The 23,553-nt window shown below is 40.1% G+C and overlaps 2 protein-coding genes across 4 annotated transcripts in view; both read right to left on the bottom strand.

The window, feature by feature from the left end:
* Positions 1–79: 79 nt before the first annotated feature.
* Positions 80–22,998, bottom strand: CALU (calumenin). Of its 3 annotated transcripts, none has more exons than XM_068973318.1 (7): positions 22,929–22,998; positions 15,313–15,544; positions 10,054–10,247; positions 6,172–6,338; positions 5,908–5,968; positions 3,912–4,111; positions 80–2,417 (listed from the first exon to the last, which is right to left on the bottom strand). In XM_068973318.1, the coding sequence occupies exons 2-7, from the start codon at positions 15,531–15,533 to the stop codon at positions 2,313–2,315; spliced, it is 948 nt and encodes a 315-aa protein (XP_068829419.1). In that variant the 5' UTR covers positions 15,534–15,544; positions 22,929–22,998; the 3' UTR covers positions 80–2,312. The 3 variants fall into 3 exon arrangements, with proteins under 3 accessions (XP_068829419.1, XP_068829418.1, XP_068829417.1); XM_068973317.1 differs by lacking the exons at positions 10,054–10,247; positions 22,929–22,998 and adding exons at positions 10,321–10,514; positions 15,719–15,731; XM_068973316.1 differs by lacking the exon at positions 22,929–22,998 and adding an exon at positions 15,719–15,731.
* The window catches only part of GARIN1B (golgi associated RAB2 interactor 1B), a 22,779-nt gene continuing 21,644 nt past the window's right edge, over positions 22,419–23,553 (bottom strand). The window contains exons 7-8 of the mRNA XM_068972423.1: positions 22,929–23,216; positions 22,419–22,481 (exon numbers count right to left, since the gene is read on the bottom strand). Of these exons, the coding sequence (XP_068828524.1) occupies positions 22,419–22,481; positions 22,929–23,216 (351 nt within the window). The remainder of the gene's footprint in view (positions 22,482–22,928; positions 23,217–23,553) is intronic.

Genomic DNA, 23,553 nt, shown 5'->3' with positions numbered 1-23,553 from the left:
TTCTAAGCAAGAGTTCCATTTCTTAAGAAAATAAAGGACATACATACCCTTCAGTGAATGTAAACAGTTTTATTTAGAAACAGATAGGTACCTGTTTGCATTATAGAATATAAAACTTGGTTTACACTCTAAAAAATAATAACCAGTATCCAAATTCAAGACAGCTAGCATTCACAGAACACACAATGTGGGTGTGTAGCTACTGTTCACCAGCCTCAGGCTTGATTTAAACCAAAAAAAAAAAAAAAAATCCAGGAGGGTCATTAGAGATTAGAGTACAAATGCTTATTGATGAGCACCCAGCATCCAGAAGTTGCTATCTTAGCAGATGGAGGTTTGCTTTCTAGGTGCATGACTTTAACGTGAGGCCTGGGTTCTCTGCACCTAGTGACCTGTGAGGCTCTCCTGCCACACAATTTGTGCTGTGCCCTCTCCAAGCCAGGGTTGGTGGCATTATTAATCATTCCTGGTCTTCTTAACAATTCAAATGGGGAATCTGGAAGGCAGAGAATTCCCATTTCCTTATACTGGGGTTCAAAGAATGTATCCACTCTCAAGAGCAAAGGCCAGGGTGAAGTTACATATCTGGCTTTTTACCAGGCCAAGTAGCCCACCTGAACATGATTATGGAAGACCTAGGTTCAGATTATAATAATCACCCAGCACCACCTGAATGTATTATCCAGAAAGATATATGAAATAATAAAGGTTATATATATATATATATATATATGTCTTAGTAACCTGAGGGCTAAAAACTTGGAATACATAATTCTTCTCAAAAGAGGTCCATGTGTATGAAAGGGACCAAAAAAGGGCAGTTTCTTGTTATGTAAAATATAGGTGAGTTGGGAACAGAGGTGGTTTCTTCAGCTCTTTCTACAATGTCCCTCTCTTTGATAAGGATTGGCAATGTTGATCCATGATAAACATTTTTTGGCAGCGGGGAGATGGGGACATAGGGAAGGATGAGTCAAAGGCAGGAAGGGTGAGCGACGGTCCTCAAACCAAAGAGCCCTCTCATCTCTGAGCCTTAGCTCAGCCTCCTCAGCTGACAGAGAAACAGGCCTGGTAGATAAGTGGTTAGCATTCTGAGGTATGAGGATCCCTGGTAAATTCAGCAGCATGTGGTTTTCAGAAATCAGCCCACAAGGTAAGAACACTGCAACCAAGCCCCTAACTAATACTGCTATTGAACCACTGTCCAAAAGAGAAAGGGAAGGAAAAAATCCCCACCACAACAGGAGGTTCTAAGCTTTCATTTAAGGTGGTCCAAATCGTCTACTTTCTCTTTATCTTAGGGTTTCTTAAGAGAATCCTCATTCAGTGACCGTTTCTCTCATTAAAGGCACTTTCAATGACACGACTGGAAAGGAGCACATTTTGACAGCAGTGAAATCAAGATTAGTTCCTTGGAACACTTGGGGAAATAGGAACTGAATGGGGCACTGACTGATTGAATAAAGACAGGCTTGAGCACTTCAATAGATGCACACCCAGAAAAAAGCATGTGCCCTAAGAACACTTGGATTTTTTCTTTAGTTTTCCAGCTGTTTCTATTTATATCTCTGTAATGAGATCACACTCACTACTTGATTGATATTCAAGACACTGGCCCCAACTTTTCCCACCACAGCTGTGCTTGACAAAATTAGCAAACAGCTAGTCCCACAGGGAAGGGGGGGGAAAAAAGGATGAATGAAATCAAGTCGATTCAAGCTTTCTTATAACACAGGGATCTGTCCTTGCCCAGATAATGCTAGGACCTAGACATGAAGCAACTGAATGGAACATGTGGCCCCTACTACTTATGAAATATACTTTTCAATAGGCAAGTTTAAGTGTTATCTCTCTAAATATAAATTGTGGGGAATATTTCTTCCCTTTTCTCTCTCCTGAACATTTCTTATTGATCTCAGGCTTAAACTTAAGTCAAAATTATAAAAAATTACATGATAAGGGTGGAGAAAGAGTGAGGGGCTAATGTTTGCCTACAAGTGTGAGTTGAGGATGTTGATCCTTCATATCATACTCTCAACCAGAGAACAAATACAAAAATAAACACACATGTTATACATAATACAAAGTGTAAATCTACAAACACAAGTGTACTAATTAGAGTTGTTCCTCAGAAGCACGGTTTCCCTCCTGTCCCTCAGAGAGGAGGAGGAATGGGGACGGGATCATTTCTGTTACAACTTTTCATGTCTTAAAAAGTTTGTAATAACAGTCTCAGTAGCGCAATTTCATGTGAAACCAGAAGCTGTAAAAATAAATTATTTTGAAGAAATGTGGGTTCCTCTGTTTTCAGCTCAGAACTCATCATGTCGTACTAAGGCCTCACCAAAATCTGTGGCCTGGCTGCCCACAAATAAATCATACTTGTCAACAATCTCCTCCTTGGTAAGCTTGCCATCCTAAAAGCAGAAAGAACAGTGAACTGAGGCAAAATAAAAGTTCCCATTTCAAATTCAGAAACACTGCTATCATACAATAGGGGATCTAAGAATTGCCAAGATTTAAGATTCTAATTCCCACTAAATTAAATGTGAACTCAGTACTCATGGCCCATCCCCAACACACACACACACGGAAGAAAAGAGCAATTAATATATTTCCTTATCAAGAAAGCTAAAAGGATGAAAATAATACAGCTGAATAGGTCAACACCAGCGGTACGGGTTTATTTCTTGGGGAGAAAATGCTCCCTTTTCAGCAAAATGTGGGACACCTCCTAGATATCGGTTAGAGATAGTTAACAAGAGCCAGGAAAAATACTTCAAAGTCAATCAAGTCACTGTCTAACAGGGACAATGAAATCTGTTACTATCAAGCATAGTTTTCAACTCCAAAATGCCCTAGCTACCAATCAGATTCCAGACAGAACCCCTAATGGAGGTCCAGATCTTATCTCAAGAATTAGCTAGGCCAGATTCCCAAGGGATGACTATATGAGTTTCCTTTCCTCATGTCTCAGCACCTGGCTACTGAAGAGACTGAGCAAGAACGCAAAACAGACCGACCCTTAAAAAGGCTCAACGATAAGAAACTACATAAAAACCAAACATTAATCTAAATAAAAGAAGATTCAGAATTCTAACCCCCCCATCTTTAGACTGATTTTCAGTCTGCTCTAGGACGACATTCTCTGAAAAAGGTGACAGGGCTCAGTAGTAACACCACTCTTTCAATGAACCAAATGCCTTCTGAGATAACTGGTCAAGGACTGATGCTGAAGCTCCAATACTTTGACCACCTGATGTGAAGAACTGACTCATTGGAAAAGACCCTGATGCTGGGAAAGACTGAAGGCAGGAGGAGGAGACGACAGAGGATGAGATGGTTGGATGGCATCACTGACTTGATGGACGTTGAGTTTGGGCAAGCTCTGGGAGTTGATGATGGACAGGGAAGCCTGACGTGCCGCAGTCCATGAGGTCGCAAACAGTCAGATACAACTGAGCGACTGAACTGAATTATAATAGAGAAAAGCTGATTTATAAGCTACAACAAGCATGCTTGATTTAAGAATGAAATAATCAGCTTTGAGTAGGCAAAGTGAGCCTGTAAAATGTAAAAGAACAAAGGAAATAACAACAAAAAGGCAAAGAAAATTTCTTGGGGTTCCAAATATAGTGGATGAGGCACGCTGGGCACAGGCTATATCCAGAGGCTCTTGCTGAGCCTTAAATTCCTCCAGTGCTAAGAACATTGGGCAAAGGGATTTCTAAAATGAGGGAGCATAGAGCTAGTGCTGCCCTGTAAGTTTCGGCTGCCAACTTTAGCTCCGTAGCAGACTTAGACTAATTAAAACCTTACATGCTCTATGTACGTTAATAGGAATTTTTTAAGCAATCCCCTAGAGACAGACTTGGACCATTGCTAGATTGCTTGGGCCTGGTCAGACCTACCTTGTTTTGGTCTGATTCATAGACCAGGTGCCTGGCTTCTGCCTCAGCATGGTCATAATCTGAGGGGAGGATCCAGTCTTTGGTCTCCTCCTTATCCATCTTTCCATCACGGTTCTTATCTCGAAACTCAACAAACTGTTCTCTCTCCGTCTTGACCCACTCTGGCTCATCAGCATTTCCGTCGTGGCTGTACATATCACCTGTATGAATAGACATCCATACATAAGATGGCTATGTCTTCTCTCAAAGCTTGCCCCATGAAAATCTGATCTGACCTTTCTTCCTCACTCATTAGTTTGGAACCTCACAGAAGTTATAAGGGTATTTTAGGTTGGAGAGATCTAATCAAGTAAGGCATTTTCCTGATGATCTTGCAAAAAGAATATTTCAAGCTATTGCTCTTGAGTGGTATGAGCAAAGAGAACTGTTTTAAAAAAAAGGCAGAAACTGGGATTTTCAGGTGGTCCAGTGGTTAGGAGTCCATCTACCAACGCAGGGGACACGGGTTTGACCCCTGGTCCAGGAAGATCCCATGTGCTACTATGGGGGAACTAAGCCTGAGAGCCCGCTTGCCTAGAGCCCGTGCTCTGCAGTGGGAGAGGCCACCACACGCACTGCAACTAGAGCGGGCCTGCGTGCAGCAGCGAGGACTCAGCGCAGCCCTAAGCGTTTTTTAAAATGCAGAAACAAAGGCAGATGACTAGCGTCAAGAAAGGTAAAGACCAACTTTCATAAGACACCTATTCCCTGCGTTCCATTTCACTACAAGGCAGCTAATTAACCTGACCACTAGTTTTAGACAGATGTGGTTGTAAATCCTCAGGAAAACCTGAGAGATGTAAAAGTGTCTGTAAATGTGAACAGTCAAACTGTCTACAACCAATGCCTAAGTATACTTTATAATATATCTCTTAAAATGATAGGCATTGTCTTATGCTACTTTCCATCACATGAACTGTGAAACAATTTGGTCAACTACTTGGTAAGAGGCAGCTCCTTTTTTTAAAGCAATGGGAAAATCTTGCAATTATTTTTGAGGATAATAAAAATAACTTTAGGGACTTCCCTGGTGGTCCAGTGGTTCAGATTCCATACTGTGGATGTAGGTTCAATCCCCGATTGGGGAACTAAGATTCCACACGCCAGCGGTGGCATGGCGAAAAAAAAAGAAAAAAGCTGTACTTGAGAGAAACTGCCTTGAAGGTATAGCATCTAAAATAAACAACTGGGAATTCCCTGGCAGTCCAGTGGTTAGGACTCCACATTTTCACTGCCAAGGGTGGGGTCTGATCCCTGGTTGGGGAACTAAGATCCCATAAACTGCATGGCATGGCCAAAAAAAGGACAAAAGGAAACAAATCAGAAAACCTCTACAGAAAATACAAACAGAATACAGTGAAAAGGAATGACGAAGAGGAACCAACAATTCCTGGTTGCTTACTCACCCAAGTGTCTCTCTTGTTCTGCTCCCTAGTTTCCCAATACCAGTCTAGGTTCCCTACAACTCCTCAGTGTCAATTCCATAGGGCATCTGGGATGCGCTATTTTAGTGCAGTCCACTACAGCAGCCACCGGCCACATCAGGCTATGAGGAAAGGAAATGTGGCTAGTCTAAACTGAGATGTGCTACAGTGTAAAATAAACTTTTGAAGACTCGTGTGAAAAGAGAAAAAAAATAACCCTTCATAACGTGGAAATTATAGTATTTTGGAATGTTAGATTAAATAAAATACACATGTGAAGTAAATTCCATCTGTTTCTTTTCATTATTTTTGATGTGGCTAATAGAAAAGTTAAAATTACATTTGGGGCTCACATTCACATTTTGATTGGCCAGGGCTACTCAATACTTTATCATGACCCACTATTTCCCGTGCTGGTCTGAGTTAATGATGTGCTAAGAGTTGACCCATGGGGCAGATTATTTTTATTGGTGGACATATCTTCCAAAGTTTCCCAGCTTCTTCTAAGAAAAACAGACTAGAAACAGACTTACCAATATACTCTTCCAGATCAATGAAACCATCAGCATTCTTATCTATATCTTCCATAGTTTCCTAAACAGAAGAGAATAATTAGATCTCGTATCTGGATGAATTAGTTCAGGCAATTATTTAGGACAAGAAACTGTGCTTCATTAAAATAAACACACACGTATATATGTGTTTATGTATATATATTAAAGTATGGTTAAACCACAGGAAAGAGTGTAAGCAACAAAAGGAGGAAGTTTCCACTGAGAATCCTCACTCTCACCCACCTGTACCACTATATCCTTCATGTAGTCATACTCCTCAGGGTGCAGAAAAGCTGTGAATTCCTCCTTTGTGGCAATGAGGTCTCCATCCTTGTCTGCCATTTTAAACCTCCGCTCATCTCTAACCATCATCTGTTTATAGTTAAATCCATCATCAGGGTCTGGATCATCTAGGAAACAAAAATTTAGGTCCAATCTTAAAAGACTTCTAGAAAACATGAAAATGTACGGAAATCAATTTCCAAGAACAATAAACCTAGCATGGAAGAATTAACTTGGTTACTCAGGGAAAACTACAGCAGTATAAAGACATTCAGTTTTGGTGATCAAAGACTACAAAGTCAGGTCTGAACTGAATGTAAATTCAACATGGAACCCTGGCTTTTGGCCTATGTGATCCGTTACATAAATGCTTCACTGTTATCGATATCAAGGCTACTAGAGGGCTTCAGTTTTCTAGTTATATCCAAGGGGCAGCAGTGGCTCTAAAGTCACAGGGTCTGGGTTTGAACCCTAACTCTACTACTTCTTAGCCATGTGACCTTGGACAAGTAACTTAACTGTGCTTCAATTTACTCATCTGTAGAATATAGACAGTAATAGAGTTGGCCTCACAGGATTGTTACGATGTTAAACAAGCAAATAAATAGAAGTTAAGTGCCTCGAACACTGCTTGACACAGAGCTGGCTTTCAATACATGTTAACTATTGCTATGTTTATGAAACATTATTTAAACATTTATTAAACATTAGGCTCTCATTAGGAAGCCAGATATCAAAGGCCTTCTTTCCCATTATAGGCCATTTGGATTCAATACCAGAACAGCACCACTCTGAAAGGTCACATTTTAGTTTCTTTGGTCAATTCAGAAATATACCATGAGATACAAGTTCTGTTCACTACCCCCACTTCCTCCATTTTTATAAAATTCTGGAAAATGCAAACAAATCAAGTTACAGAAAACAGATCAGTGGATGCCATGGGACAGGGCACGAGGAAGGTGAGGACTATAATGGGACCAAGGAAGCTTTAGGGGGTGATGGAAATATTTAATTACAGTGAGGGGCTCACTGATGCATACACATATGGCAAAAGTCATCAACTGTGCATTTTAAATATGTGCAGTGCGATAAACTGTATGTCAATTATACTTCAACAAATCTGTTACAGAAGACAAATATTAGATTACAACCAAACTGAAATTGGACCTATCTGTTAGGATGTTGAGCTGCACAAGCAGTAGTTATTGTGGCTCAGCTGGTAAAGAATCTGCCTGCAATGAGGGAGACCTGGGTTCGATTCCTGGATTGGGAAGATGCCCGGGAGAAGGTAAAGGCTACCCATGCCAGTATTCTGGCCTGGAGAATTCCATGGACTGTGTAGTCCTTGGGGTTGCAAAGAGTCGGACACGACTGAGTGACTTTCACTTCACTTCATAAGAATCTAGAAAAATGAACTTTAAATTGAAAAAAAGTGAAGGAGCTCATGGCAAAAAAGGGGGAAAAACAAAAACTTTTCCATCTGAGTTGCTATATGGACCAAAATAAGATAACATGTGAAGATATTTTGAAAAGTAAAAGTCACCACATTAAAGGTAAGAAACGATTGTTCCCAAAACATATTGATCAAATAAAAAAAGGTAGCACTAGTTTTTATTAACAAACAAACAAACCCACAGGGCCCCTTAACTAACACTACACTGTTGAGTTTCGATACTGGAGTTCAATCTTTCCATACTTTAAGTATGGTCAAAAACAGCAACAATAAACTACTGCTCTATTTTGAGTTGAGCAACGTGAAGCTTCATTCTTTGATGAGGGTCAAAATTCAGTAAGACAGTTTACTGATTAAACTGGGGCTCTGGGGACCCTATGTGTATACTCAAAGCCATAATAGATTAGAGACTGAGAATTTAAGGAAAATACTACCTCACTCAGATACTAAGCCATTTCTTCTAAACAAATAATCAGTACAAACTATGTAACATAAATAAGATAACAGAAAGCAACTTACATATTAAGAGTAGATTCTTAACTGAGAGCCCTTCTTTCCTTAGGTAAAACTTGGTGACTAGGATCACATACACATATACAAGGATGAAGAAGAAAGCTACAGAACTGTATTTAATGACTAAACTCGCATGCTTCTCATCACTGCTCAGAGTGCCCTATCTATCCTAAGCACCAGTTTACTGGGCCAGCTGGCTTGCACACAGTGAAGGGTAGGCTCGTGATCTAGTTTTGGTTTTGGTATAGGCAGGACAGATCTTAGCATCTCATATTTTACTTGTGGCAGAGACGGGGTTAACGTCCCTTTTGTGGAAAGCAGATATTAAGACAGACCCTAATTAGAAGCTAAGATGATTTGTACCTTAACTCAACTGAGTCAAGAACACATTTTCACAAAAAAACTCCTCAGCACTTTTGGAAGGCGCCTCCTTACCCCAGCATTGTCCACCCCTAGGCCGCCAGAGAAAGATGCCTTATAAAGACATTGTTTCTCTAGCCAGTGCTTCAGCTTATGCAGAGTTTCAAGTCAGTAGAAATACTCATTACATTGAATCACTGGCCCTGTGAGGTAACAAAGCTCTCAACAGATTTGTATGCACATAATCATAAAAAGAGTTTAAAACTCCTTCTGGACAGTAAGTGCCTAGGTCTGAGCTGAGATTTATTAACACATCATTCTGTTGAGATCACCAATAGCCTAACCAGTGCTTTGTATTTATAATTAATCCCAAACACATCAGGAAGCTCTGGGTCTCAGCCAGAGAGCAAGAAGCATGGTTGTCTCTCTATCTGCACTGACTTTTTGATACACGTGTTCTTAATTGGGAGAAGGATATGTTTGGTTCTTGGCTAAGTGTCAAGCATGAGAGAGGTGGCCGCTCTTGTCTCAGGAATGAGAACAAGCCCCATACAGAAATAAAAATCTGTTCACCAGAAATGCATGCAGTCCTGTAATTAACATGGACAGCTGGTTATCCAATGGGGGAAACAGACCATCATACGTTCATTGCCTGTTAGTCAGTGATGGAGAACGCCTGCTTTCACCCAGAAATTTATTTAATTTCCAGAGTAAAAATGCAAGAAGTAACATACATTCTTGTCTCACCTCAAACTGTGACCACGTACAAAAGAGGAATATCACTAACAAAAACACTCTAAGTCATCAACTTGGTAAGATCGCCACCTAGCATTTAACAGCAGGCAAGTGGAATAAGTAAAAGAAAATTACTAACAGGTGGCCCAAGCATACAAGCTACCAAATCAACAAAAAGCAATCAAAGTCACATTGATTTGCCTCGAAGCATTTGCAAAGCAGGCTAATAAACTCATGTGTCAGAGAAAACAAATGGGAAATACTCATTTCTAAACTTCAGTAAGCAGACATATTGAAATAGTTAAATTTCATCAAGGAAAGCCATTAGACTTGACCTTTATTTTAGCAAAGCAAGACAGTAATTTTCCTCCTATTCTCACCAGTTACAAAGAAATCTAATTTGGTTTAAATTTCAGGTCCAACGCTTTAATGTGACCATGTCAAGAGACATCTCAAAGCCTCCTGCTTTGCATTGTTGGTACAATGCAGCCTTTTGAACGAGAATTTACTCCAAAAATGGTCTCTTTGAGGGATGACAGCAAGAAAAAAATGGAGAAATACATCTGAAATGCTAAAAGATGTCAGACCTTAGAAAACCAAAATAAAACAAATTTTTAAAAATACATAATATACAAATTCAAAATTAATAAAGTGAAGGAGAATCAGCATAGCATCAAACTATCTAAGATAAGTGTGATTTCTTCCTTTCCTTCACTGCTTGACCCATTTGTTTCTTTGACTCAAGACCATGGTCTCCACCAGGCTGACACCTTGCCCCTTACCCAGGTAAGTGCCATAAGTCACGTTTCTGTACTCATCCCAGGAGATTAAGCCGTCTTGATTCAAATCAAACTCCTGCCATTGGTTTTCAACATTGTCATATATGTATTTCTTCTGGGCGTGCTTAATCCAGGATTTCAGCTCCCCCTCCGTCACAAACCCATCTTTATCCGCGTCTATTTTATCTACAATCATTCTACAAGACAAAACAGTTACGTTTCAAGGTGCCGGCTCCACAAGGCTTTTTCCCCCAGAGAGTAGGGACCTACCTAAAACGTAGCCGTAGGTGGCATTTTTATACTCCTCCCAGGAAACGAGGCCGTCCTCATTGAGGTCATGCCCCTTCCACTGCCGCTCTACGTCCTCGTAAATCCAGCGCTTTTGTGCAAATTTAATCCAGTCTTTGAGCTCATCCACAGTGACAAACCCGTCCTTGTCGCCATCTATTTTACTTACAATCTTTCTGTAGAAAATGCAGAGAAATCCAGCAAGAAGTTAAAAGGACACAAAGCTCTGGACTTAGCCAGATGTGTGCTATGGCCACGGGTGTTGCCCAAGGCTAAAGGATGGAAATGAAAATTGTCTCCAAAACAAAACTGCCAGATGGGCAACTGAAAATTTTTCTCTTGAGTGCCTGCTGCTGGTCTGAAATGAGTCATCCAGATAAGACAAGCACAGTCCATGGATGGTGTACTTGGAACCAAAAGCAAACTATGGACTATCCCTAAGAGGCAGGTCTCAGCCAGTGGTCAGAATTTTGGAGTGAATATCCTTTCCTATCTGGGTACTTCACTCTTAGTATCAAACAACATGCAAATTTTTATATTTGTTCTTTATTGCTCTTAGGAGAATCTCTATTTCTGGGTAAATAATCACAACCACTGACGTGGTTTTCTAAAAATTCAAAAACTGTAACCAGATTTTTTTTTAAAAATTCAGTTTTTTTAAAAAACCAAAACGCCTTTGCTAAAAATATAAAGGTATCAAAAATAGTTCCAGGATCACTTATACCTGAAGTCAAGATTTTTCTTTTAAACCCCAAAATAGGTACAGAGACATAAGCATGCTTATACATTAAAAAAAAAAAAAAGCTAGCAGTTATTACAGACTATACTGAATTGGATTTTTACATATAACCACAAAAACAGAGAGCTCTGAAGAAATAACGTGGTAAGAATGTACATCCTTGATTATGAGAATGTTAATAAGCCGAGAGGGTTAGGGTGCAGATGATAAACCAAACTACAAGGCTAAAGAATGAATATACTTTGCTCTTCATAAGCTTCTTTCTTCCAGCAATGTCATACTAATAACAGACCTTTTTAAAAGACTTAAGGACTTCAAAATATGTGCATGATATGAAAACTTCTGTTTAACGATGCAATTGCTTACTTATAGAAGCTAAGACTGCCTATGTAAAGTCACGAGAATTTTTTTTTTTTTTTACAATTTTACACACCAGTTATTTAATGGCCCAAGAGTAGTAATATTCACTGACTATATTCTTTAAGAGAGCCAGGAAAAGATCATGTAAACACCCCTTGGCCCTTTGTAGGGAGGATCAAGTAACAAGAACTTTAAATCAAAACTTCTAATGGAATTGACACAGTAGAAGTCCATTATGCACACTTATTTCATCACATGGAATATTTTAGAAAGAATTCAAGGGTCAAGAATTAATAAATAATTTTTCTACTGTTTAAAAAAAAAAACTTCTATTGGAACTGAAATCTTGGCATACCCCTATGCTCTGTTATTTGCAGGATTGAAAAAGACGGTCATTTGGTAGCTTATGTCGTTTCCCAATCTGTATTCTTATGAATACAACATTGGAAAGTGACTAGAATCAGAGAATATAAGAGACACAAATTCACCTTGATATTGATTGATATGCTTTTAGCCATGATTGTCTATTACTGAAATCCTGTAATTAACAAGCATTTTCCTTCAGAGAATCTTATAGTTTTTACTCTAAAATATTTTTTTAAAAAGGTAAAACAGTAAGTAAGTGTTAGTCACTCAGTTTTGTCTGACTCATTGCAACCCCATGGACTGTAGCTTGCCAGTCTCCTCCATCCATGGGATTCTCCAGTGGACTGTCATTCCCTTCTCCAGGGGATCTTCCCGACCCAAGGATCAAACCTGGGTCTCCTGCATTGCAGGCAGACTATGGTTTGAGCTACCAGGGAAGCCCCCTAAAATAGTAAGAAGTCACCTCAAATACCCTTCTGTATCTACATGGACACGGGACAAAAATTTTTTTGCAACTTGAATCTGTAGAATCTTGACAATACCAATAAATTAGCTTTTCTTACTTTTGGGGGGCTGTGCTGTGCAGCACGAGAGGTCTGAGTTCCCTGACCAGGAACAGAACCCATGCCCCCTGCACTGGAGTGCAGCATCTTAACCACTGGACCGCCAGGGAAGCCCCAACAGATTAAGTTTTACCTGTTCAAAAACCTCTACATTATCTATAATAGAATCCAGTTTGTGTCTGAAAGGCATTGGCTACCAAGAGTTCCACTGTACTGTTAAGAGAAAAAAGGCAATTCTCTTATTGCCAAAAGAAAATTTTAAACTATTATTAGTAGCCTAAAGAGAAGCATCACTTAGATAAAAAAGGCATATGACTCTTTTAAGATGGGCTTTTCCTAATGAAGTTGGCTGAATGCTATTCTATTCATCCCAATAGAAAATATCCCAAATGGTTCAATTCAGACATTAGCAAACTTTTTCTGAAAAAGTCAGATAAATATTTTTCACTTTGTGGGCCACATATCATCTGTCACATATCTTAAAAACAACAGTAAAAATAACCACGCAACCATTTAAAAATAAAAAAGCTATCCTTATCTTTCTAGTTAACCAGCCTACAGGCAGTTGTCAAAGTACACTGGAAGTGGGCATGGCCTATTTTTGGCATGAAGCTCTAAACTCTGATCTTTAAAAGCCCATGTTAATTTATAAAGCTAATGGTATTGTATTTCTATGACACTGGAGAACCCTACAAACGCATGATGCCACTAAATAAGCATTTACTCTAGGATAGACACAATGCACTTAAGTGGATATTATGTCATTTCTAAGAGATGACATATGCCTCTACATTTCAAAAGGCATAAAGCCAAATCCTTTGGCTTTTTAAGAACCTGGGTCAATAAAAGGATTCCAGGAGGGTTCAAAATATTCCAGAAATTTTCAGCATGCAAAATTTTACACATATTCATATACTTGCACTTTAGCTTTCATTAGACTGCCAAAGGGATTGGGCCTGTGACCCAAAAAAGGATGATAAGCCACTCTACTTCATTTCTATATCAAAATAAGTGAAAATTTTACTAAGGACCACCACCTCAAATTGGATAAATCATCATGTGAAGGACACATAAATGAAAATTAAGTATATTTAGACTGCTTAGGGGTGGGGTAAGGTCGAAAATACACAAGGAAAAAATGTTCTATTTGATTATTCATAAGAAAAAGAAACTAAAACCTGGATGTTAAAATTGTTTTTAAGTGCTTCCTGTAGCTTTTTAGATATTATTACTAAAGATTTAAAAATAGTAGTAAATTTTTGCAACTAGAGATATAAACAATGATCTTATTTCCTAATAATTACTGGCCTCCTAGATAGATGGAAAGGGGAAACTGTCATACCCAACCTCTGGTGTACAGTCACATACCAATGTTCAAAAATGCCATAGTAAGCTAATTTAAAAGAAAAAAAAGTTCACTTGGAATTCTTGCTTTCAACAGTATATCACCTTATTAATGGGCTATTTGTTATTATCTCCACATGTGGGAGAAGCAAACCGGACTTGGTTCATTCACACATTCCAGGAAAAATATCATTTTAACCATCTTATTCTTATCAAATACAGAGTCTGTGCACATGTTGAACTTTTGATATTTACTGAGGACTAAAAGAAACGTTTTTTTGTCTACTGAAGGCTGTTAGCAGAGCAATTCCAATACCTTCACAGGGCCAGAACACCGACTGATACCAAGCCTAGAGGCCCTTTGTTATTTGACAGTAATTCTGCAGAGATGTGTGCAGACCAAAATCTAGGCTGGACATGCATGTTATTAACAGGCAAGACATGAAGACTGAGAACACCCTCATGCACCCCTATTTTCAGCTTGGAATGTTAGCACAGTTAGGAGATTAAAAGTGAGCACAGTCCTTCAAAGTTAAAACACAACCTAACAGAAGACTATCTCTGATGTGCTTGTTTTCTCTATTTTCAATGTTTTGGGAAAGTTTCTCATTCTACACGGCAAAATTTTTTGATTATTTCTGTCAGTGTTTAAGAATACTGTATCCTTCAGTTGGCAGATAACTCACTGAGAGAATAAATTTATTTTAAAGTACCACTCAAAGCAAACCCAAAATGTCTTCTAATCACAGCACTATCCGTGGGGAAAATATTTCTGGAAATCCCTATGGGGTATAACTTTTCCAACAACTCTGTTAAATTTAGTTCAGAAAGCTACACAGATGGTCACTATTCATTGAGGAGAAAATGTTCACCAATTAACCTGCATTTCCTTAAAAGGCAAGCCTTTGAAAGAATTAAAAAAGACATTCTCAGACCCTCGGAAATAATCAGCTGGAATTCTACCCCATCAACTATTTAGGTAAAAAGATGCCTTCAGAGACAGCCACAGAACCTGACTATGGCCCAGCTGTTTACTCCAAGAGCCAACACATACTCTGACATTAAGAGCACAGCTTAATACAACCTTGTGAAAGCCAAGGTTGATTTGGTTTTGCTTTTAATTAAGCAAATACCTGAGAATGAACCAAAGAGGGTGAAGGACAACCTTGGAAATCATAAACTACAGAAATTAGTCAGTCCAGGGGTCTAATTTGCAGTTTCTTATCCACTCAAAGATTTGGCATGGTCAACAACAAAGAGGTCACAGACTGTTTTTAAAAATTAAAAGCAACAGTGTTGAGAAAATTCCCATGTGATGTTCCTTTGGGATCAAGATGATGTGGTTTAAGCTGAGTCCTACAGTATCTGGCACTTTAATGCATAAATGACTTTGTTTTGTAGAGTGAGGTAAAAACTGTCATTCAATGGAGAAATGAGGAAAGAGATTAAATTTTAGCGGTAGCAATTCTGTGGTTAGCTTTCAGCAGATGTAGTTCAGTACAGCTTTACTGGGTGACTGAGATAGAAGAGAAAAAAAAGAATGAGTTGATTTATAAAGAAAGGTCATTATTCTAACTAGCCCCCTGAGAGCTGGCACCTTACCCAAGTCTTTCCTTGCTCTCTTCTGGCGTCAGCTGATCAAAGGTTTTTGCTTCTTCAGCACCCAAGAAGGCGTCGTGGTCATAATCAAAACTCTGAGCATCATTGTGAACTTTGTCACTGAGCTGAGGCTCATGGTGTACACGGTCCTTCTTTTCTGTGGGCTTGCTCAAGGCAAAGGCCGTGCACAGGGACAGGCACATAAGAAACTGTCGCAGGTCCATGATAATCAGAGCTTAAAGAAAAAAGAAAGGTAGTTCACTCAGCATGCTTAAGAATTAAACAGGAGATTAAAAGCTCAGACCCAGTAAAATTATCAATTTGACATTATCCTAAATACAATTATTTAACCCATAAAAAAGTATGCTAGAATATGAGACTTTCTAGTTTTACTCTGAGAAATTTTCACCACTTTCCTTCATCTGATTGTAGGCTGACAAGGAATTATAGGAACAAGGAATTACAAGGAACACCCATCTTATAAGTAGTCTCCCTTTATGCAGACACAGAAAACGAACCTATGGACACGGAGGGGACGTGACTGAGCGCGCATGCATGCACATGCTTCTGAAAGCTTATCAGTGTTTTTCATGCTATTCCATCAAAACACCCAAATTCATATACAAAGATGCTCTAATTGATGATGATATTTTATGGTTAAAAAATGAAAAATGAACTAAATCAAAGATTTAGTAAATACGTATTAAACCACCACTACCACCACAAAGTAGGTATGGTGACTGTCACATTCCAGCAGTCTATGAAAACAACAAAAGCATGTTGCAAAACAATGTCAAGATCTCATTCATAGAAAAAGCAAACATCAACTAACCTCTCCAGGTTGCTTATATTTGTATAAAATATAACATATATGCACGAAAATGGTGTGGAAGGATAAACATCTATCTATAAATAGCAACAACGCCCTAGGCTGAAGAAGAGATGGCGGTGGGGTGGTGAGGCTGGGATGGAGTAAATTTTAATACTGTGCTCTATTGTGCTATCTTCCTTTTTCTAAAAGAGTACATTACCTTTTTGTGTGTACTTTTTAAACAATATGATAAAAATTATTTTCATTGTTAGGTAGCATACATTTTCAAGCCACTTCTCCCGACTGGGAAAGGAGACATATTTATTCTTAAGGAAAAAACACATAATTATTCCTAAGACACAAATGCTATTTTTCAAGTAAAATAACACTGCCCAAGGAGAAAAACACTCCAGGCTACTTCAATAATTGAACTAATCAATCAGATCAGTGGAACAGTAGAGAGAAAATTAGATTTAGTGGCTCTCTCAAACGTCACAGTGAGTATCTCTTTATTTTAGGACAAAATGAAAGTTTCACTGCAAACTACAAATAATTCTTTAGATAAATAAAATTCTTTAGAGATAAGGAATGAGTTTTACGCTGTTATTCTGTGACATATTCAAATGATAGCTATGTTAAAGGCTTACAGAATCAAGTAAAAATCAAGAGTCATAGTAACAGTATCTTCCTTATGCCTATTAACAAAGTGACCTCACATTTAGGAAAATTTTATTAATTACTAATTACATCCCCAAAATAACAGCCTACCAACTCTTGCATAATACCCTGACAGCTTTCGCAAACCGCCATTGTTATAATATAAATTAATGCTTAAACCTGGGAACACTATCAGGGCCTGGGAGGGATACTGTGTAAAGTTTTGATACTGTGTAACATACAGAAATGTAACAGATTGACTCATTAGGATTTAGAGGGAAAACTACATTTAAGATTGAGACTTAACATCTTGATACAGTGATAAAAGAAGAATGTCAGCATAAAAGCCAAGTGATTCAGCTTTATCATTTATCCATCTCTCTATCCTTTCCCTTCACAATTAAACTCAATGCTGCCCCTCTACAGGTTCCTTCATTCTGTCAATCAATACTTCTCAGGTCTTCTTAATCCAAAATCAGTCTTTCTCACACCGCATATTACTTCAAGCGTGCTCTTCCCTGTTCCTTCACTCACACGGTGTCCAAAAACTCGTCTCTGTTTCCAAACCACCTACTGTCTCCCTGCAATCTGGGTTTCTACCGACTACTGAAAGTACCTAAAAACATCACCAAGGACTACCTACCAGACAAAGCAATGGTTTCACCTTCATCTCTCTGCAGTGGGCAATGAAAAATCTGTACTTTAGTAGATATTTTAAAATATACTTTTCATGCCTACGTATATCAACTCCTGGCTGTTCGTGCTTGTGCTTAGTAGAGAGTTTGACTCTGCCAGTAATGTTTGACTCTCATGGACTATAGCCCACCAGGCTCCTCTGTCCATGGAATTTTCCAGGCAAGAATAATGGAATGGGTTGCCATTTCCTCCTCCAGGGGATCTTCCCAAATCAGGGACTGAACCTGTGTCTCTTCCGTCTCCTGCATTGGCAGGTGGGTTTGTTACCACTAGTGCTACCGAGGAAGCCCCCTTGGCTGTTAGAAACTTTAACAAAAGGGCTCTTGTTTTATGAATACAGACACTAAAAAAGACTACCAAATGTATTTAAATCCATACATATAAAAATGTCCATTAGAAACAAAGGGTATCTCCCAAGACAAAGGGCATATAATGTGGAAAGATGTGAAGAAAGTATAGAACGACTTATACAAGGCTCCTGAAGAACTACATCAGCACAGTTATTTCTGAAGCATCTTTCTCTTTTCAACCAAACTGAAACCAAGTAATAGAAAGCAAACAGACCCTTTTTTCTCCATCACGATAGCTTGCTTGTATGGCTTTTTACTGCATCATCTAGATGGGCCTGACCAGAGGTTTATCAATTTTATCTACCCTTTCAAAGAATAGGAAAAAAAAAAAAGGCTTTTGGTTTTTTCTATTTTTAAATCTCTACTGCCTCTGATCTTTATTATATTCTTCCTTTCGCTGACTCTACCCATCCTCCCTGGTAGCTCAGATGGTAAAGAAGCATCTGCTTGCAATGCGGGAGACACAGGTTCAATCCCTGGGTCAGGGAAGATCCCCTGGAGAAGGGAATGGCAATCCACTTCAGTATACTTGCCTGGAGAATCCCAAGGACAGACCATGCGGTTGCAAAGAGTCAGACACGACAGAGCAACTAACTCTTTCTTTCTTTGCTGACTTTAGCTTTTGTTTTTCTTCTAATTTATCTTAGGTGGTAGGTTAGGTTGTTTGAGATTTTTCTTGTTTTTTCTTTTCTGAGAAAGGACTATAGACATGATCTAAAGGTAAATCAATGGTTGTGAAAAATGCATCTTCCCACTTCCCTTTTTCAAATGACTCGTAAGTTTCTCTCATTCAAATTCTGCCCCTCCCTCACCAAGGGTAACATTTAATTGTTGATACTGTTCAGTTGCTAAGTCATGTCTGACTACATTTGATTTTTTTTCTTAAAAGAAAAACAAAACCAGAAAACCAGACCTGCACTGTCCAGGATGAGAGCTACATGTGGCTACCAAACACTTGAAACATGGCTAGTGTGAATTAAGGATGTGGTATGTTATACTTTATGATAAAAGAATGGTACTTTTGTATGTACTGGATTAAATTATTTAAATTAATTTCACATGCTTTATTAATAAATGTTCAGTCGCTGAGTCATGTCTGACTCTTTGTGACCCTGTGGACTGTAGCTCACCAGGCTCCTCTGTCCACGGGATTTTCCAGCAATACTGGAGTGGGTTACCATTTCCTCCTCCAGAGGAATCTTTCCAACCCAGGGATGGAACCCACGTCTCTTGCATTGGCAGGCAGATTCTTTACCGCTATGCCACCTGGGAAGCCCCTTGTTTTAAATATTCACTTAAAAAAATCCCCCCTTCCCCACCCCCCACAAGCAGGAATCTGACTGGGGACTGAACTCATGCCCCCTGGCAGTGGAAGTGCAGAATCGTAATCACTGGACCACCAGGGAAGTCCCTCACCTGTAAATTTAAGATTACATATGTGGCTTGTATTGTATTTCTATTTCATTGTGCCATGTTAGAGACATAAATAAAGGGCTAGAACAGAAAACGTATCAAGTTACTACCATACTTTTCCACTATGTCAGCCATAATGGTTTCCTACAAAGTTATTTTCATGACTTGTTCCAGTAAATTTATAAGGAGAGAGAGGCAATAGCATAAACTTGAATTTCTTTCAGTAACAATGATAGCCTTAAGAATCAGTTTTACCCATTCAAAAAATTTTTTGGAAGCTTTAAATTCTTGCCCTTTCTCCTTTTCTTCCCAGTCATTTTTAATAAAAATGCACTGGTCATAGAACCGTTAAAATTAAGTTGATTCAGGGAAATTTAGAGGTTTGGATTAAATTCAGCTTCTCAAGAACATTAACAATGAGTGACCCCACAGTTATTCTAGTTAACCAAAGACCCATTGCTCAGTGTTAACAGTGGGAAAAATGGGCGTGGTGGTAAAATTCCAGATCTGTGAGTTGGATATGGGGGGGCGGGGAGGGGAGGCATTCCTCTATAGTGCAGCAAAATCGGAATCTCAATGCTTAAGTGCCTACTTCAATTGGGAATTGAGGGCAAGAATCTGATAGTAATTTAACAATAGTAAAGTTCTTGTTATAAGGTCTAGGAATTAAAGCCACCTGGGGATCTACCTGACATTCTTCACTTCCAGACTTTAGTACCACCAATGGATCATACTAAGGTAATAACTTCACCCTTCATGATTTGATGAGAGTTATAATAATGACAAACCATTATTCAGCATTTCTCTAGCAATCAACGGAACAAACTGTTCATTAATACATTCTAATTAAATCATTTGTGTGACTGAGGGTATACATTTATAAGCTAGCCAAGTATATAAAAGTGCAAAATTTGGCTGTAGGAGAAAAGCTTTGAAATGGCTACTACTTAGGTTTCATTAATTCTATAACCAAAGCAACCCAGTGCAAACTTAAAATTTTTCTTGCTGCAGAGTAAAAAAAATTTCCTTAAACCCTGGGAGAATGAAGGTTTCCTTTTGGCTGATGAAACTTAAATAAATTATTAACTGCCAAAGGAAAGCTATGTAAAATGTAGGGGCAAGAGTTTTGGTTTCTAGTTGTAATTCTGTTGTGCATATGTAACAGGCACAAAATTCTTGGGAATTTGGTAGTTATTTTAGCTCAACCTTCCTTTAGTGCCAGATGTAAATAAACAATTTAAAATCCTAGATGAAACGACCTATCTACTATGATCACTCCAGCTTCAAGTGGTCTGTATATATTCCTCTAAAGAACTTTATAGAACTTGTTTGTACCACTCCACAATAATGATCATAGGTTATCTCAAGTTGTCTCCTTAGCTCCTCTATAGATGTACTTTAGGAAGGCAGGGATCTCAGCTAAATATAAATTAATACTCATCTATAATCCCTGCAGTCCATGGGGTTGCTAAGAGTCGGACACGACTGAGCGACTTCACTTTCACTTTTCTTCACTGGAGAAGGAAATGGCAACCCACTCCAGTGTTCTTGCCTGGAGAATCCCAGGGACAGGGGAGCCTGGTGGGCTGCCGTCTATGGGGTCGCACAGGGTCTGACACGACTGAACCGACTTAGCAGCAGCAGCAGCAGCATAATCCCTAACGGACTTCCCTGTGGCTCAGTAGTGAAGAATCTGCCTGCCGATGCAGGAGTTGCTGGTTTGATTCCTGCGTCGGGAAGATTCCTTGCAGAAGGAAAGGGCAACCCACTCTAGAATTCTTGAGTGGAAAATTCCAAGGACAGAGGAGCCTGGTGGGATACAGCCCATAAGAGTTGAAAAGAGTTGGACATGACTGACTGAGCATTCATCCTCGTAGTCTCTAACACTGTGTCTTGTGCTTTTTGTACAGTAACACATTTTCTTGCATTAGTTGGACTGTACTTGGCAACAATATAGCTCCTGCCTGCCACCAGTGCTCCCCATCCCCCAGTTCCCCTTACTGGATGTGGTCATCAGCCAGCAACAAAAAAAGTGCTATTTCAGCTGTCTTAACTCTAATACATAAATTACAACATCAACAACAACCATATTTAAGAGTTCATAGAAAGACTGGAACTAGGACCTTATGGCCTAGCACGCATCTCCAGTGGCTATTCCTGGCTACCCCTCTGTGCTTCCAACACCCCTGGCACAACCAGAGGAAATGCATGTGCCACACACAGAGGAAAACGTGTGTTAAAATCAAAGAACTGATCTCTCGTACTGATGCAATATACGGAAAATGCCCTGAGTATCTTTTGACAGATCACTGGATAAATGCAGGCAAGTGATTACATTAACAGTGATGATTTAAGTTTACTAGCCATTCAGGCATACTTGGTCATTCTTTGTTAGCTTGTGTTTCTCCTAGTGATTCTCAAAACAGTCCTGCTGGATATCCCTGAATCCCTGTAAATCTCAGATTTAGGCCAAGATACACAAACTCATCTTCGCTCCACACAAATACAATTTGCAGGTTATGTGTGGAGCCGCAATAGTACTAGATATACATGAATTCTTCAGCGATGACCATCGTTTGGTCCTCGGTTAACTAAATCTATCAAACGAGGTCAAACGTGCATGTGCCTTGTGTCAAGTTCCATTCTATAGCAAAAAAATAAGTTATCAGAAATCCTATGGTTCTCTACCTCTCAGCTACAAAAACAAATCATAAAAAACCTTATTTCCAACTCATGTGTATTTTATGGTTCATGCCAGGAAGTGATTGCAATTCAATTTCTCAAGGACATTATTCTGGGACTTTATACACTTAGGACTTCAGATCAAAACTCCTACTAAAGTTTTAGCAGGGGATCCAGGGAGCTTTTTGCCTAGAAGCAAAAGCACCTTTTGGAACTGAAAATCACTCGACTCGATCAGGGCAGCTGTAGGGAATTAAGTTTACTTATGAACCCAGCATGCTAAAAATCAGAACTAGAATCTGGGGCTAGAAGCAACAAAACCATGTAATAATACAGTACCTTATTGGAGTTTTTTAAAACTATTTTCCATCGCTGACCGAGGCATACAGCCAAACATGCTAGAGATATTCGTCTTTTCTTTAAAATTATAGACAACTTTCTTAAAAAAAGCACATAAGGTCTGCATGCTTTCTTCCCCCATCGTTTCTACACCCTCCAAGTCAGCGAACACGACTTTCTTGGCAGATGCAGATGTCCTCTCGGGATGTGGCCTTGGGGCGGAGCTGGCGGACACAAGCAGGCCCAAGCGTGGGAAGTGGCACGGAGCTGTAACAATAACGCTATCTGACTGCCCTCCGACCTTCAGGAGACAAACAAGCGTGACCCTTTAGGATGAGAGACCTGGTGACTGGCGGGGCCCACAGCCAGAGGACGTGGCAAGCAAGAAACAAAACAGTACCCCCACAAGACGCAAAGCGGGGAGCCGGAGCTCTCAGGGCCCCAGGCCCCTTCCCAGAGCGCGCGGGAAGGCGAGCGGCGGCCTCCAATCCAGGCTGCACGCCGAGGGCCGGGCAGTCACGAACAGTGTCAGGCCCCAGAACCACAAGAGGGCAGAAACGGGGACCCTGAGCCAAAGAAGCCCTGCCGCGCCGGGAGCGAGGCCCAGAAGACAGAAAGAAAGTGAAAAGGGAGGCGGCGGCGGCGGAGGTACGGTGCACCGTGGTACCTACCTCTCTCCGTCGCACCCACTGCCCAGGCTGCCGCTGCCGCCGCTCTCCCACCGGCTTAGCTCTGGCGCGCAAGCCCCGCCCAACCGGAAGCGGCTCCGCGCCCCGCCGCTGTCCTCCACGACGGCAGCCTCCAGACCAATCATCAGCCAGCCCGCCGCCTACGCGCAGCTTCCTCGGGCAGCCATTGGCCCCACGGTTGCGTAGTAGGGATTGGCTGGAAAGCGCCACGTCCCCGCGAGCGCGCCGGGTTGCGTGGACAGGATTCCCGCCCAACTTCTGTCCGGGGCCCTGTGGAGTTGGCGGGTTGTAACCCCTTACTCAGGTTGGCGTGTGGGCGCGGCTGTCTGGCCGCTACGTACCGGTTCGCAGAGCGTGACTCGCCCTCCGCAGGGCTTCTTAAATTATCCTAGTTATCTTCATGCCCACAAGAAACCAGGGCCAAATTACTTGAATCATTCGCCAAGTATGTTGAACAGCCCTACCCACGTCTTTCCCTTTAGCTCTGCCTCCTAGATGGGTACGTACCCTGTGCTATGACTGTCATGAAATAGATGTTTCCAACTGCCCGCCCTTTCATATCTCTGTGCTGTGCTTAGTCGCTCAGTCCTATCCGACTATTTGTGAC

The sequence above is a fragment of the Capricornis sumatraensis genome, chromosome 5 (genome assembly GCF_032405125.1).
Source record: "Capricornis sumatraensis isolate serow.1 chromosome 5, serow.2, whole genome shotgun sequence".
NCBI classification, from domain to species: Eukaryota; Metazoa; Chordata; class Mammalia; order Artiodactyla; family Bovidae; genus Capricornis; species Capricornis sumatraensis.
Note: the sequence above shows the minus strand (reverse complement) of the source record. Positions and strands in the feature narration are given on the sequence as shown.

Bases quoted from the DNA above. Each gene is read 5' to 3' on its own strand.
- CALU (XM_068973317.1), bottom strand. The intron at 10,515-15,312 runs GTAAGGTGCCAG...CATTTTCTACAG, and splicing joins GAGAGCAAGGAAAGACTTGG to AAAGATTGTAAGTAAAATAG. The intron at 4,112-5,907 runs GTAAGTCTGTTT...CTATTCATACAG, and splicing joins TGATCTGGAAGAGTATATTG to GTGATATGTACAGCCACGAC.